This window comes from Pempheris klunzingeri, chromosome 4, assembly GCF_042242105.1.
Source record: "Pempheris klunzingeri isolate RE-2024b chromosome 4, fPemKlu1.hap1, whole genome shotgun sequence".
Classification (NCBI taxonomy): Eukaryota; Metazoa; Chordata; class Actinopteri; order Acropomatiformes; family Pempheridae; genus Pempheris; species Pempheris klunzingeri.
Window position 1 is genome coordinate 3,497,544 of NC_092015.1, and position 13,991 is coordinate 3,511,534.

General features: G+C 44.5%; 1 protein-coding gene across 4 annotated transcripts in view; it reads right to left on the reverse strand.

Moving 5' to 3' along the window:
* Positions 1-318: 318 nt before the first annotated feature.
* ccdc9 (coiled-coil domain containing 9) overlaps positions 319-13,991 on the reverse strand; it is a 23,917-nt gene continuing 10,244 nt past the window's right edge. For 2 of the 4 annotated variants that reach the window (XM_070829608.1, XM_070829606.1), the window contains exons 10-15: positions 12,649-12,769; positions 12,306-12,438; positions 11,535-12,051; positions 10,087-10,152; positions 9,055-9,195; positions 319-3,140 (exon numbers count right to left, since the gene is read on the reverse strand). In XM_070829608.1, the coding sequence (XP_070685709.1) occupies positions 3,136-3,140; positions 9,055-9,195; positions 10,087-10,152; positions 11,535-12,051; positions 12,306-12,438; positions 12,649-12,769 (983 nt within the window). In that variant the 3' untranslated portion in view covers positions 319-3,135. The remainder of the gene's footprint in view (positions 3,141-9,054; positions 9,196-10,086; positions 10,153-11,534; positions 12,052-12,305; positions 12,439-12,648; positions 12,770-13,991) is intronic. The other 2 variants (XR_011584166.1, XM_070829607.1) reach the window with 2 other exon arrangements.

Here is a 13,991-nt window from a genome sequence, read left to right on the forward strand (position 1 = left end):
TCTTCCAAGGTCAAGCTCCTGCACAAGACAGGACTCACACACACACAACAGCAGGGTTTTCAGTATGTGCACGGGGCAGAATGGTTTTGTGCTGAACATTCATGTGCCTGTGGTGGAGAAAATGGAGAGGAAGAGGAGGAGGAGGAGGGGCAGCCTTATCTGCACACACATTTCAGTGGATGTAAATCTGCACGTTGAGGAAATATTAGAAGCATCAGGCATTTTTTTTTTTTTTTTTTTAAATCCAACACGGATGCACCTTTAACCCGATGCTGAGCATTTCTGTCTCACACCTACAGAAGGGAAGAAACAGCAGACTTAAGACATCAGAGGAATACATTTATTGGCTAAATGAGAGAAACAAAAACTGATGTGTGCTTTACATCTCATGTGGGGCCACATTTTGGAAAGCTGTACAAACATCAGGGCTCTTTTTCTCTCCGATGTGTGAGCTGATGGGGACGTTCATTTCATCGATGGCTTTGACAACATTAAAAAGCTACAATTTTGGATTCATGCTAGTCCTGATCTTTTCTTTTTGTTTGTTTGTTTGTTTGTTTGTATGAAAACAGCTGCACACCACTCGGAAAAAAGGCAAACCTTGTTAGTTCTCAGAGCGATTTCATGTATCAAACAGGAAGACATCGTAGAAATGGATGTGCATTGAAATATCTACTGCCTTAAATACAATCAGTCATCGAAGCTCAGAAAAACAAACATCCAAATGCAAAAAAAAAAAGAAGAAAAACAAAAGAAATAGCTTTCCGTAGCTTACAGGCTACATTTCACACAAACACCCGACTGAGGAATGTTCATTTCCATTTAAAAACTGTACATATTGCAGCTCCTTTCAACCCAAAAGCATCTTTCTTATTCCTCTGATACCAAAACACAAAAAAGCATCCCCATTTGTCGGCGTGTCTTTGAACGCCACAGGCGAGCCGCTACAGCTAACATGATTCAAAGAGTTTGCAGAAAACAAAGCACAAACTGGAAAACAAACCAACCTAAAGCCCTTTTGTCTGCTGAGGTATGAGTGAAGGGTTTCATTTCCCCCCCCAAAAAAAACAAGTCTTCAAATTAAAAGTTCATTACCTAAGTACTAATTCATGTTTCTACACTTTAGATCATTCATTTAGACAATTTCATCCCCAAAACAAGGCTGTTTTTTTTTTTTTAATGTAAAATCATTCTGAGTAGGTTGGTTTTTTTTCATAGCATTTGGCCATTTTGGAACGACACCCTTGATTTTAAGAAGAAACCTTCCGTTTAAGAGGCAGCGTGTCACCTAAGGGGAACTCTTACCAGACGGATATGAGAGATTTCTCAGTAGAACTGATGATTCACAATCTATCAGGTTCACAAAATGACAGCACAGTCTGCGTCAGTGAAAGTATCAAAGGTTCAATGATTGCGACGCAGAATCAAAAACAGCAAACGGGCCGACTGCTCTAAGTACATAATTGGTATTTTGACAGATCTGAGAGGAGGAGGAGGAGGCGTGAAGAGGTCACATGGTGTTTTGTCAAAGTGCCCTTAAGGAAGAACACCTGATCCTAGAAGTCAATCCGGGCGAGAGCATCATGCGTGTTGACAGAGCCGCTCACTCCGATTCAAGTCTGACTGACATGATCGCTGAAGTCAGCTGTTGTACAGCCGGCCGGCACAGCTGGCTCTGACGGAAAACATCAGATAAATTACTCTTAAAGCATCATGAGCTACCTGCAGCGCAGCTCATGCACACACAGTCAGTGGGGTCGGATGTGGAGGGTGGGGGGTGGGGGGTGGGGGAAGCATTTCCATGTACATTATAACAAACAAAGCAATTAAAAGCCACAAAATACATCACGACGTTATGGAGACACAGAGATCACTGTGATGGTGAAGTCACAACGGTACACAACTCACTCACAGCAGAGGCTTAAAGCTGACAGATGAAGCTCAGAGCAGCTCCAGCTAAAGCCATGAGGGGCGAGGACAAAGAGAGCGTTCACTGGCCGTGGGTTAATCCTGGACTGTTCTGCAGAAAACTGAAGTCTAATGATGTCGACTTGTTTCCACACTGGCGCCTGTAAACCAGCTGATCAGCAAACAGGCAAACTAACTCATGTTAAAGGAGGACTCCACCGATTTTACAGTGCGACTGCATATGTGGAAAAAGTATTAGCGTGGTCAACTGGCATTGTGGGTAATGTAAGCACCAGGTTTTGACATGGAGGATGAATGTGTGGAATAATAAAAAAAAAAGACTGTCTCTGGCTGTGCTGCATTGATTTTCTGAAAAAAAGAGGAAAATGTTTGGTTAAATCGGTGGAGCGCTCATTTAACGTATATTTAGTAGCTATTAGTTTTTAGGTAAATATGTCAGCGAGGGCACAGGTCGGATGTGTTAGGTGAAGATAACAAGCTGCCATTATTGAGACAGAATCAATCACTGAAGAAGAAATGATTTTCCAACCAAACCCAACACAGAAATTTAGCCTGGTCTGTTGCTATCAGGTCGGTCGGGGCTTGGTGCCCGCTCACCCTTCTTCATCCTGCAGTCAGCAGGCGCCTGCTTGGTTTAGGGGGAGTCATCAGCGGGCCAAAGACCTTTCAGGAGCCAGTGGGGTGAACTATATTACTGTGACCAGCTAAAAGCCCTCTTCCAGCTCATTCAAGCTGAGTTAAGTTAAAATCTCAGGAGGGGCCTTCTGAGCGGTTCTGAGGGTGGTGTTAAAGTGATTTTTTCCCCTCAGCACACGTCTTAAAATGATCTCCTGTGATAACGTTTCCACACATTTAGTCTTTTGGACATTAAGTTCATTTTCTCCCAGCGCAGAAAAACCCGAGACCCCACTGAGAAAACACAAAAAAATGTTGGAAAACCAGTGACAGACTTCTTTATACTTAACAGAGCGAGACGAAACATGGCGGCAGCCCAGACGTGATCATAAAGACTTAAAAAGAGCTCAGAGAGCGCTGAAAGGAGGGCGGCGACGCACCGTCCCTCCTCCTCTTCCTCCTTCTCCTCCTCCTCATGATGGTTTAAAGTCATTCTTTTATTTGGATGTGTGATGTCCCTCCAGTGATGAGCAGTGTGATGATCTTCGTCCATCTCATCCTTCCGTGAGTCTCCGTTTGTTCCCACCAGCTTCAGCCTGTTGATACAAACACAAGGAGGAAGTGTGTGTGTGTGTGTGTGTGTGTGTGTGTGTGTCATTGTGCTTCATGCTTTTATCACAGTAGCATAAGTGCACACCCTTTCAGAGCGAGCAGCCCCCGGGGGGACAATCCTTACTGTGACTGTAGCAGCATTATTGCATCACTCTGCCTATTCAGCGCCTGAATGGGAGAAATGATCACGTGCAAGAGCGCCTGGTAATCAATAGTGAATCATGCAGCTGCAGAAAGTGTTCACGTACCGGATGGTTACGAACACAAACCAGCAGTTTTTAATCTTACATCCTCGAAACACAACAAGGTTTTTGAGACGAGTTCAATAATCCTGCTGTCGCTCAGGCACAGCGCTGCGTTTAGTGAGAAGACTTCAAATATACGACAGGATGAGGATTTAATGTGCCGCTACTGGTTCAAGAACACGTGGCTTTCCAAGAAGACACGAGGCGTTTGTCGAAAGCAGCTCCCCATCTCTCTCTCTCTCTCTCCCTCCCTCATTATTTTCTACGACTGCTGCCCCAAAAATACTGACCAAAAAAGGAAAAAGATGACACCAATTGTTTTGACTGACGAAAAGTCTTCATCAAGCAAAAATGTAAAATATTTGTTGCTTCCAGTTTCTCAAATGTGAGTTTTTGCTGAAATCTTTGGGGTTCGGACTGTTGGTCGAACTAAACAAAACAGGTCACGGCAGTTTGGCTCTGAACTCTTGTGATGAGCATGTTTCAGCAAAATAAAAGTCTGGGACTAATTTTCTCATCAGCACATTTCCCCCTCATGTCTGTATGTTAAATACGATGCCACAGCCACCGCCCTCGCTAACTTAGCTTAGCATAAAGCCTGGCTCACCCTGAAGGAAACAAAATCCACTTTCTAAACAGCTTTAAAAAAAAAGTCGCCCGCCAGTCAAGTTACAGTTTAGATCCATGTCTCTCCACACCGAACATTAGCGCCACCAATTCAGCATCTAACCAAATGTGAGATATGGTCACAATCTCCCGTTCAATCCCTGAGCGACGGCGTTGAACATTATAATCCTCATTTTATCCTGTTAGAGAATTGTGTGAACTTTTTCAGAATTAGCAAATTAATTCTTGCGTGACGGCCAAAAAAAAAACCTCTGACCACCGAAAATCTACTCACTTCATCTGTGAGCTGAAGAAACTCCCTTCCAGATGTGTTCATGGGATGGACAATCTGAAAACTTAATGCATCTGGGCACAGCTGTCGACAGCATGGATGGATGGATGGATGGATGGATGGATGGATGGAGAGCTGTTCGATGGGGGTTATGTGCCAGACTCTTCCTCAGATATCAACAAGTAGTCTGTAAAACGGCCATTTTTAGTTTCTACACTTCAGTTTTTGTACTTACTAATAAAAGTGGCTTGTGTCTTGTCTATTTATTGACCTGTGGACAGAAGCAGACTACTGCTTCATGTTTACTGTACAGACATGAGTGGCATCAATCTTCTCTTCTAACTCTCAGTAAAAAAGTGTGTTTATCAACATGTTGACTTTTTCCATTGATAAAATAACAGATTATTCAATAAAACAATTACTGCTGTATTAATAATGAATGAAATAATTCGTTTCTCACTGATTATGTGCTGCGTACTTTTAAAATAGTTGATTTGTTTTCCTTTGATAAACTGATCACCGGAGCAGTTTTGGTGTTTTGTTTTTTTTAAATATGGGTGTTTTCTGTTTCACATCATTGATCTCCTTCCACAGTCAGTTGCTCCACTGTGGAGTCTCACAAACATCACAAGATTAAATTCAATCAGACTTCAAACGGCCTCCGTTCTGTCTCATATCATCTGTCCAGCAGGCCACGGCTCATTTCCTCTGAAAAACCTTTTAAAACCTTAATTGTGCCTCTAATTTCCCTGGTTTCCTGATCTCCACCCCGACACCAGCACACACACACACAATAACGCTGGCCACACAATTATATTACATCAACAGATGTGTGTGTGTGTGTGTGTGTGTGTGTGTGTGTGTGTGTGTGTGTGTGAGCGCACACCATCCATACAGACGCACACAATGACCACATGAGCTCATCTGACTTCTGCTGTTTATCATAGATGAGTCACCAGCAGAAGTGTAAAAGCAATCAGAGAACTAACCGGGGACAACACCAATCTTCCCTGAAACCAGCAGCCCAAACAGATCTCATCAGATCCTCACATGCAGACGCTGAACCGGAGGATTTTTGGCCTTTTGGCTTAATAAAATGACTGAAATCATTTATGGACTATTAGATTATGTGACACCACCTTTGTTTGTCTGCCCTGGCTGTAACCGATGGATCTATTGGTGGATCTATAATCTTGTGGGCAGCTTCAGCTCTTCTTCAAACCAGAGAGAGATCAGTCAAGTGGCTCTTCTGCATGTTCACGTCATCACAGCTCTTTACTGGAGATACAGGCTGACACCTGTAAACTACATTAACAATCAGTGGGAGCGTTTTAAAGCACAGACCCACCATCGAAGACCACCTTTCCATGTTCACATCCTCTTGCTCACACGCCTGACAAGGACGCCCAAACTGGGTTTTCACATAGTTGGAACGAGTTGATCTAAAAATAAGTAGTTTTTCAAAACTTAGCCATTAGCCAGAGTGCTATTAGCACTTCATCTCGTCTGTGGTATAAAAGTGAGATAAGTGAATAAAACCACAGTGTGCAGAAATGAAATATGGGCAGATTTATCATGTGAAGATGCAGCTCAATGAGGGGGAAAAAAACAAAAAAAACACTGAGTGGTTCCTCTTCCCGTGCTGTAAATGTACACGCTAATGAGTCACGGCACCATGAGGTGCTTTGGATCCCAGCGTTTGCCAATATAATGTGGTATTATTTTCAGGAAGGGCTTGTTTCTGGCTGAATGTGCTGCCATAACCTCAATAACTATAAAAATGATGAATGATTTGGCACTGAATAAACAACAACTTCACATCCATTAAGCATCTTATCAGGAGATAAAACACAGTCATGTTCAAACTGGATTTTAGAGACACTGTGGACAATAAAGTTTTTAAGGGTAACTTTGTTATTTCTAAAGCTGGGGCCTATTTAGTAGCTATTAATGCAGTGGCTGCAACGTAATCCTTTTGTGCAACTCAAATCATCAAAGTAGGCTCAGATTGTTATTTTAAATGTCTGACACCATTATGGAAAGGATCTTTACAGAGATAAACCTGTTTATAACCCTTATTTAACCAGAAACAGCTGTTATATTTCACATTTCAAGGCCACCAGACTCCTTTGACAGAAGCGGTCAGAAGCTGGTTCACTGCTGCCTTGATTGGTTAGTTGGCTTTTGTTATTGTGTGTTAAACAGATATTGTGTTGAGTCAAAACTAATAATTTAAAACAGCAAAGTAACACAACAACACAACAAAACTAGCCGATGGAGGCAGCAGTTGAGCAGCAACGTCAGTCTTTTGTGAAGGTAAAATTCCCGTTTTTGTCAATGGAGTCTGGTGTGTTTGAATATAACAGCTGGTTCTGGTTAAACCAAGAGGATCTTACAGGTGTCTCTCTGTAGGGATCCTTTATCTTCTACAATGTTGTCGGACACAATCTGAGCCTGTCAGCAGCAAAAAAACAAGCACTTTTAGTGGACGTGCTTTGATGGGTGCCGTTAGCCCAAAGAATTACATCACAGTCAGTGCAGCCTGTTTTCAGCCTGTTCACAGCAGCTGGCTAAGACGATCAATTGGACCAGTTCCAACACCTCGTGTACCTACCAGTTATTCTGAACTCAAAATATGTAGAAATAAGGTCCAGGTCTCAAGCTGAGCAGGAAACAGGTTGAAGTTTTCATTCATGGCAAACAGGAAGTGGAAACTCTGCTGCCGGTGTGTCTGACCAAGCAGACGGGGAGAGGTGACGACCCTGTGATTGTTTCTTCAGCTATTTGTCTAATCTTTCAGGGAGTGGTGAAGCTCTTCAGAGGCTCACATCCCATCAGCCTTCAGTGCAGTTTCAACCTCTACTGACTGGGCTACTAGTTTCTGATGGTCAGAGTCAAATACTTAATATTTTAAGTTAAATATTTAAAGATTCAATATCTAAAATGAGCTTTCTGGTCCGAAATAAAAACAGACGTGGTAAAATGTCTGTTCTTGTATTTATAAAGCGTCTTTGAATCACTTCCCGGCCCTTAGATTTATTTATGAGGCTTTCTCCTCTGACTTTGAGTAAGAACATGGACATGTGTACAGGCAGGCAACTTAGTACATTTACTTAGCTTATACATGCAAAAATGTGATGTAAAAATGAACCAAACCCAAGTAGTGAAGGCTTAGAAAAATAAATGTAGCCTATCTGGAAATTAGAATAATATGTAATCTGATTTGCCAACCACACAGAAGTGATGTTTTAAATCCAGTAGCTGTGCGAGTAATCCTCTGCTCCTTTCGACAACACGACTTCCTATGTGCCCTACATGTGTGGAAAATTCTTACTATCAGAAATACAAGACCCCAGACTGCTTTAGATTTTAGCTATTGTGAATACGTTCAGATTTCCCTCATTAGGCAGGTGCTGTGAAGCCACGGGTTTCTGCAGGTGCTCTCCTCTGCACCTGCACAAAGCCTCAGTCTCAACAATTTAAATAATCTTTTAAGAAGCTTAATCTCATCAAACATTCCCTGAACTGCTCTTCCATCACAAAATGGAGTTCTAAATATTTACAGACAGAAGTGATTCAGAAAGTAGATAAAACACTTTTACTCCTCTTTTGACTTATTTCCCTGATTTGTGAAAAGCTACAAGCTAAACTACATCAATCTGTGTGCAAGATTACAGGTTTGTTCAGGACGTGCAAAGGTAACACTGTCAGTTAACACATTAGCAGCTCTCTGAGTCCTAAACATCACAGCTTTATCCAGATAAAGTAGTGTGTTAAGTAGCATTTCTGAGAGTATCTCCAACTTATCTTTGTAAAAACACAAGGGAGTTGTTCCAGACTGTCGGTAGGACAGTTTAACGACAGACTTCTGGTTCCCAGGATGCCGTGAATGTACAGAAAACACAGCAAAGGCTCACATCTTACTTTGATCCCTCTTTTTCCTCTCACCTCAGCAGTAACAGATTACAAAAGGAGCAAGAATGATACCACGGTTTGGTAATGCAGGCAGGGGAAAAGGGGGTTTTACATAATGAGGAAGAGGAAATCAGGAGGAGGATGGAGGGATAGGGGGAGTATACACCACAGTAGGGATGTGTGTGGGATGTTTATGTCTTTGGGTGTGGCCCTGCATCATGTGTCACCACGTAGACCCGAACATTTCGCTCAAAAAGAAGGAGGAGGGAGCCAACAACAGCTGTTTAGAGGTATTTCACACTTTCTACACGAACATGTTCTACAGCTACAACACAACAAGCTTACTCATCATTATCTATTATCTTCTTAATAAATAACAATTCAGTACATGTATGCGTTTATGTGTTACAGTCTCTTCCACTCAGCGAGGCGTTAATCAAACCCTGGTATCCAAAGCCCACGCATCTATATCTGGATTGATTAAGTCAGATCAGTGCACCCCGACACCACACGGGGAGTAAATACTACACAGAGGTGGAGTAAGTATTTTCAGTCCATCACAGGAGGAGCAGGAAGACAGCCGGGAGGAGTTTCAAACAGGAAGTGGCATCCTGATTGGTTGGACGAGGCTAACGTACTGTGACTGGCAAAATGCTGCACTTGTGTGCGACTGTATGAAAATCTTGTCATGCAACAGCTCCCGCTATTTATTAAGATGTGAGCAGAGGGGTGAGACGAAGATGAGGATATCAAACCGAGACGATCACAAAGAGAAAAAGGAAAGGTGCAGCGTGAGAAGATGTTAAGCCACTGTCTCAGAGTCACTGATGTGGAACATACCTGAGGACGTCTGCTCTGAGGACTCCGCTGTTTCTTCTGTCTCAGCAGGCGCCGTGCCGTCATCTTCCCCTCCTGCTGGTTCAGAGGAGCTCTGCTCAGCCTCAGGGACCGCGGGAGAGGAAGGGGTGTCCGGTCTGTCTGCTGCCACAGAGGAAACAAACAAAGAGTGACTAGACTACACTGCCTGATCTATTCAGATGATCTCCTCGATATTTTGGGTAAACTCATTGATTTTGTTTAATTTTTTTTTAGGGATGTTGGTTTGTTGTTCCATCACTTTGGTCCAGACCAACATAACTCACTCTATTGGATGGATCATGAAATGTTCCCCAGAGGACCTTGACTTTTCTTCTATCATCACTATCATGAGGTTTGAGGTACAGAGTGAATCATCTTGATTAACTAACTAACTAACTAACTAACTAACTAACTAACGGATGGGATGTCATGAAATGTCACATTCATGTCCCCCTCAGGATAAACCATAACAACTTCGCTTCACTCTAACACCATCATCAGTCGAAGATTTTGGTTAATGACCAAATAATAAAATGCTAACATGTTAAACAAAGGCGCTGGACATGCAAACATTATGTTTGCTAAAACCTGCAGCAATTGATTTATTGGCCACTTGGTTGCAGAGCTGTTCACACAAACCTGACATGTCGTCGCTCTTTAAGTCGATGTGGTGAACGTATGTTGTTGCGGAGAAGTAATATCATCCATTTTGAGTGGTGTTTGTGTCCACCTGATGGATGTAAGTCTGGTATTCAATCTCTTTCAGCTCTTTTTTTGGTCTCTTAAAGGAAATACAGCTGCTAAATGCTTCACTGTGTCCACCAGCTGGTCGATAACTGTGTCTGCCTGCTGTTTGGTGCTGAGCAGGTCGTGTACAGTGAATCTTTAGCTTTGAGCTGCAGATTCAGGTGATAATTCTTCATCACGACGAGCGTTCCTCCTCACGGCCATCTGACACTGTCATCATGCGTCACAGTGAAATAAAAGTACAGCGTTAAAGAGGTTTTTAGTCACCTTGTGATGGAGCAGCAGTTGTGTCCTGATCCATCGTCACAGCAGCCTCACTGACGTCAGAGGGCGCTGTGGCAGAGAGAGCAGAGGGGGCGGGGTCAGAGAGAGCAGAGGGGGCGGGGTCAGAGAGAACAGAGGGGGCGGGGTCAGAGAGAACAGAGGGGGCGGGGTCAGAGAGAGCGGAGGGGGCGGGGTCAGAGAGAACAGAGGGGGCGGGGTCAGAGAGAGCAGAGGGGGCGGGGTCAGAGAGCGCAGAGGGGGCGGGGTCCGAGAGAGCAGAGGGGGCGGGGTCCGAGAGAGCAGAGGGCGCTATGGCAGAGAGAACGGAGGGGGCGGGGTCAGAGAGAACAGAGGGGGCTATGGCAGAGAGAACTGAGGGGGCGGGGTCAGAGAGAACAGAGGGGGCGGGGTCAGAGAGAACAGAGGGGGCGGGGTCAGAGAGAGCAGAGGGCGCCGTGGCAGAGAGAACGGAGGGGGCGGGGTCAGAGAGAGCAGAGGGCGCTATGGCAGAGAGAACTGAGGGGGCGGGGTCAGAGAGAACAGAGGGGGCGGGGTCAGAGAGAACTGAGGGGGCGGGGTCAGAGAGAGCAGAGGGCGCTGTGGCAGAGAGAACTGAGGGGGCGGGGTCAGAGAGAGCAGAGGGGGCGGGGTCAGATGGCGATGCGGCGGGGGAGTCTTGAGGGACCGACTCTGGCTCTGACACTATCACAGTCTGTTGGGCTGAAGCCTTTTCTGAAGGAGGAGAATCGTCTATGGCTGAACATGGAAGACAAAAGAAAGGGGGGGGGGAGGACAGAGAGGGAGAAAGGGAGAGGAAGATTGGGGGAGGAAAGGATAAATAATGGAGAGGAGAGGGTGCAGATTAGAGAGAAAGTAGAGATGAGAGGCAAAGAAAGTCGAGCAGAGAACACGAGACAAGACTCAAAATCAGACGGAGAAGAGGAACGCTAGGTTTCAAACAGCAGTTCTCTTCTGTGACCAACTTTTCATCCCGACAGTGACACAAATCCAGGAGAGACAGCAGAGAACAAGCAAAGAGGGAGTAACAGAGAGAGGACAGGCATCCCTTCACTAGAAAAACAGCAGTATAATATCACCACGATGTTCCAGTGATGCACAGCTAAAACAAATGGAAAGAGACCCCGATATCCTCCGGTCCACATGTCAAACATCTGGACTGTAATTGCTCCAGATGGTCACATCAGCACTTTCACATCAGTGTGTGTGTGTGTGTGAGGTCAGTTGTACATTAAATAAAAGTATATAAATGCAGCCATTTCAAAGATTTGTGCTTCTTCCTGAGTGCCATGTTGGTGTTATCACCTTGGACTGTGAAGAACAACATGTCCTTCCTGTATGAATGATAGATGACCTGAATTTGAACTTGAATTATGAGTCACGTTGCTCTAACTTGACTTGTTGCCAAGGTGACACCTTAGTTAGTATCCTACCTGTGCACCCTCCTGTCTGCGGCTCAGCAGGTTCACTGGAGCCGACAGCTTGGCTCTCCGTCTCCTCCTGCTCCTTCTTCTGGGGCGGGCTGGCCTCCACACTGGGGGGCTTCAGAGGGCTCTCGCCTCCCATGCTGCTCCGGGGCGACAGCATCTCCATTTCCTCCCCCCAGTCGGATACAGGCTGGTGGCTGTCCAGCGGGGAGAAGGGGCTCAGGGGTTTGCCTCCCTCCGGTGACTCCTGAACTGCTGCCGGGGGGGGGATGTGGACCTTCGGCCTGGGGGTGCGCTGCTCTTTGGGGCTTCCGGCTGATGTCGGTCGAGAACGAGGAGAACGAGGTGTGGGGGAGTTCTCTTTGCTCTTGGCTGGTTTCTCTCTTCCCTTGTCCTTCTTCTCGTCGCCCCTGGAGTCGTGTTCGGAGTCGCTCTCCTCCTCCACGGCTTCGCCATCTTCTCCATCACTGGCATCCTCCCATTCGTCCTCGTCCTCGTCTCCATTTTCTTTCTTCTCTTCCACCTGAGAAAAGATGGATCAGTGGGATCACTGGGGAAATGAAACAAGCAGTCGATGTGGCAACACCAGTATTTTAACAAATATATTAATCAAGTAGGAACTGATCAAGACCATTTGGGGATGCTCTTGAACGGTTTCCATTTTCTTTGTATTCCTTTCCTATTGCAGTATGTATCTCTCATTTCCTACCATCTGCACTTATTACTGTTCCTGTGCTGCATTATCTTGCATTATTAATCCAGATAAAGCCCCTCTACCTTCGGTGGTGCGGCAGGTTTGGATTGTTCTTCCTCCTTATTCTTCTTCTTGGGCTTCTCCTCTCTCTTTGTCTTGTCCTCCTTTTCTTTCTCATCTTCTTCCTTCTCTCCTTCCCAGCGGTTGTCATGCATGCTGTCGAAGACGTCCAGATATGTCAGAGATTTAATGCACATCAGTGTCAGAAATGACCGAAGAAACAAATGAGTCTCTCTACAAACACGGATTCATTTTACAGATTATTATTATTATTATGATCTAATCCAGGACAAACACGTTCCTAAAACACACCAACCCCTGGTGCAGCAAAGCAAATTAATAAATGGAAACAATCAACCTGTTTACCTGTAGCTCGGTTTCTGTCCTCGGCCCCTCCCTCTGCTCCGCTCCCCCCGCGGCCCCTGGCTCCTGCCCTGGGACAGGAAGTCACCAAATGTAGGAACCTTAGGAGGCCGCTTGCTGTCGTCTGGAGGAAATATTGACGGTGAGAGTAAATCAGGTGGTTCTGTAACATTTGGTCTTAATGTAGGGTGAATCAGACAGAAGGGGTCCGAGTGATGAGAAAACAGTGGACAGTATCGTGGCATCTACATAGAGCTAACTTTAAGATTATTTTTAAATCAAATGAGCGATGCTGCGCCTTTTTAGACTTTGACTCTATTTTTGTAGCGTTTAGTGAACAGACAGCTGTTTTTTAAATCAACCGTTTCTCCGCTGACTGATCAAAGCTCCCAGTCTGTCTGTGAACTTCTGTGTTTCACAAACTTTCCTCACACTTGCTGGGAAATAAAACCAAAGAATCAACAGGCTACATACAAACGCTGCTGATTTCTCCCCATGGAGCTGACATGAAAACTATTTTGGTTGAGTAAATTTCTGCCGTCAGTCGGCCTGGTGAGGGCGCGTTAGCCACTCGGCTCCTCAGGATCTGCAGTGACAGATGTTCAAATGTCGGCAGCTGTTTATGGAAGTCGGGGCCTTCTTCTCTTTTTAGACACGGTGAATTATTGTGTTATTATATTGACATGATTAGGACTGACAACCAGACAGCAGACAACCCCAAAAAAAAAAAAGATGATAAAAAGGGCACTTAATTGGGAAAAACATCAGATACTTTATAATTGTTCTTAGGTTTTGGAAACTGTCATGTAATTACCACATTAGTGGCATGACAATGACAATGTGGGGCGACAAAAAGAAAAAAAAAAAGCAGTCAAAAAAGAAATGTCAAGAAATGAGAGAACCATCAAAGCTCACCTCCGTATGTTAAAACCTGGTTTCTATTTTTACTTCTTTCTGGGTAAAAATGGCTGGAAGGTAGAAAAAGTTTCAGAATTGATCCAGTACATCACCTCAGCCAATAGCCAACAGAATATTTGTGTGACACACAATAACACAAACCAATAGAGGCAGATCAACAGCTCCTATGCTGATGTGTCAAACACTTAGAATAATTATAACTGAACCTGTCAGTGGCAAAAACAAGCACTTTAGTGGACGTACTTTGACGAGCTGGTTGCCCCAATGGTTTACATAACCCTTGTAGCCTGTTTCGCAGTTACCGGCTGCAGCGATCTATTAGACCAGTGCCAAAACTTTTCGTTCCCACCCTTCACTTTGAATCCAAAATGTGTAAAAATGAAAAAAAAAAACTAAAAAAGATTTTAAAAAAAAGGCCCAGGTTTAAA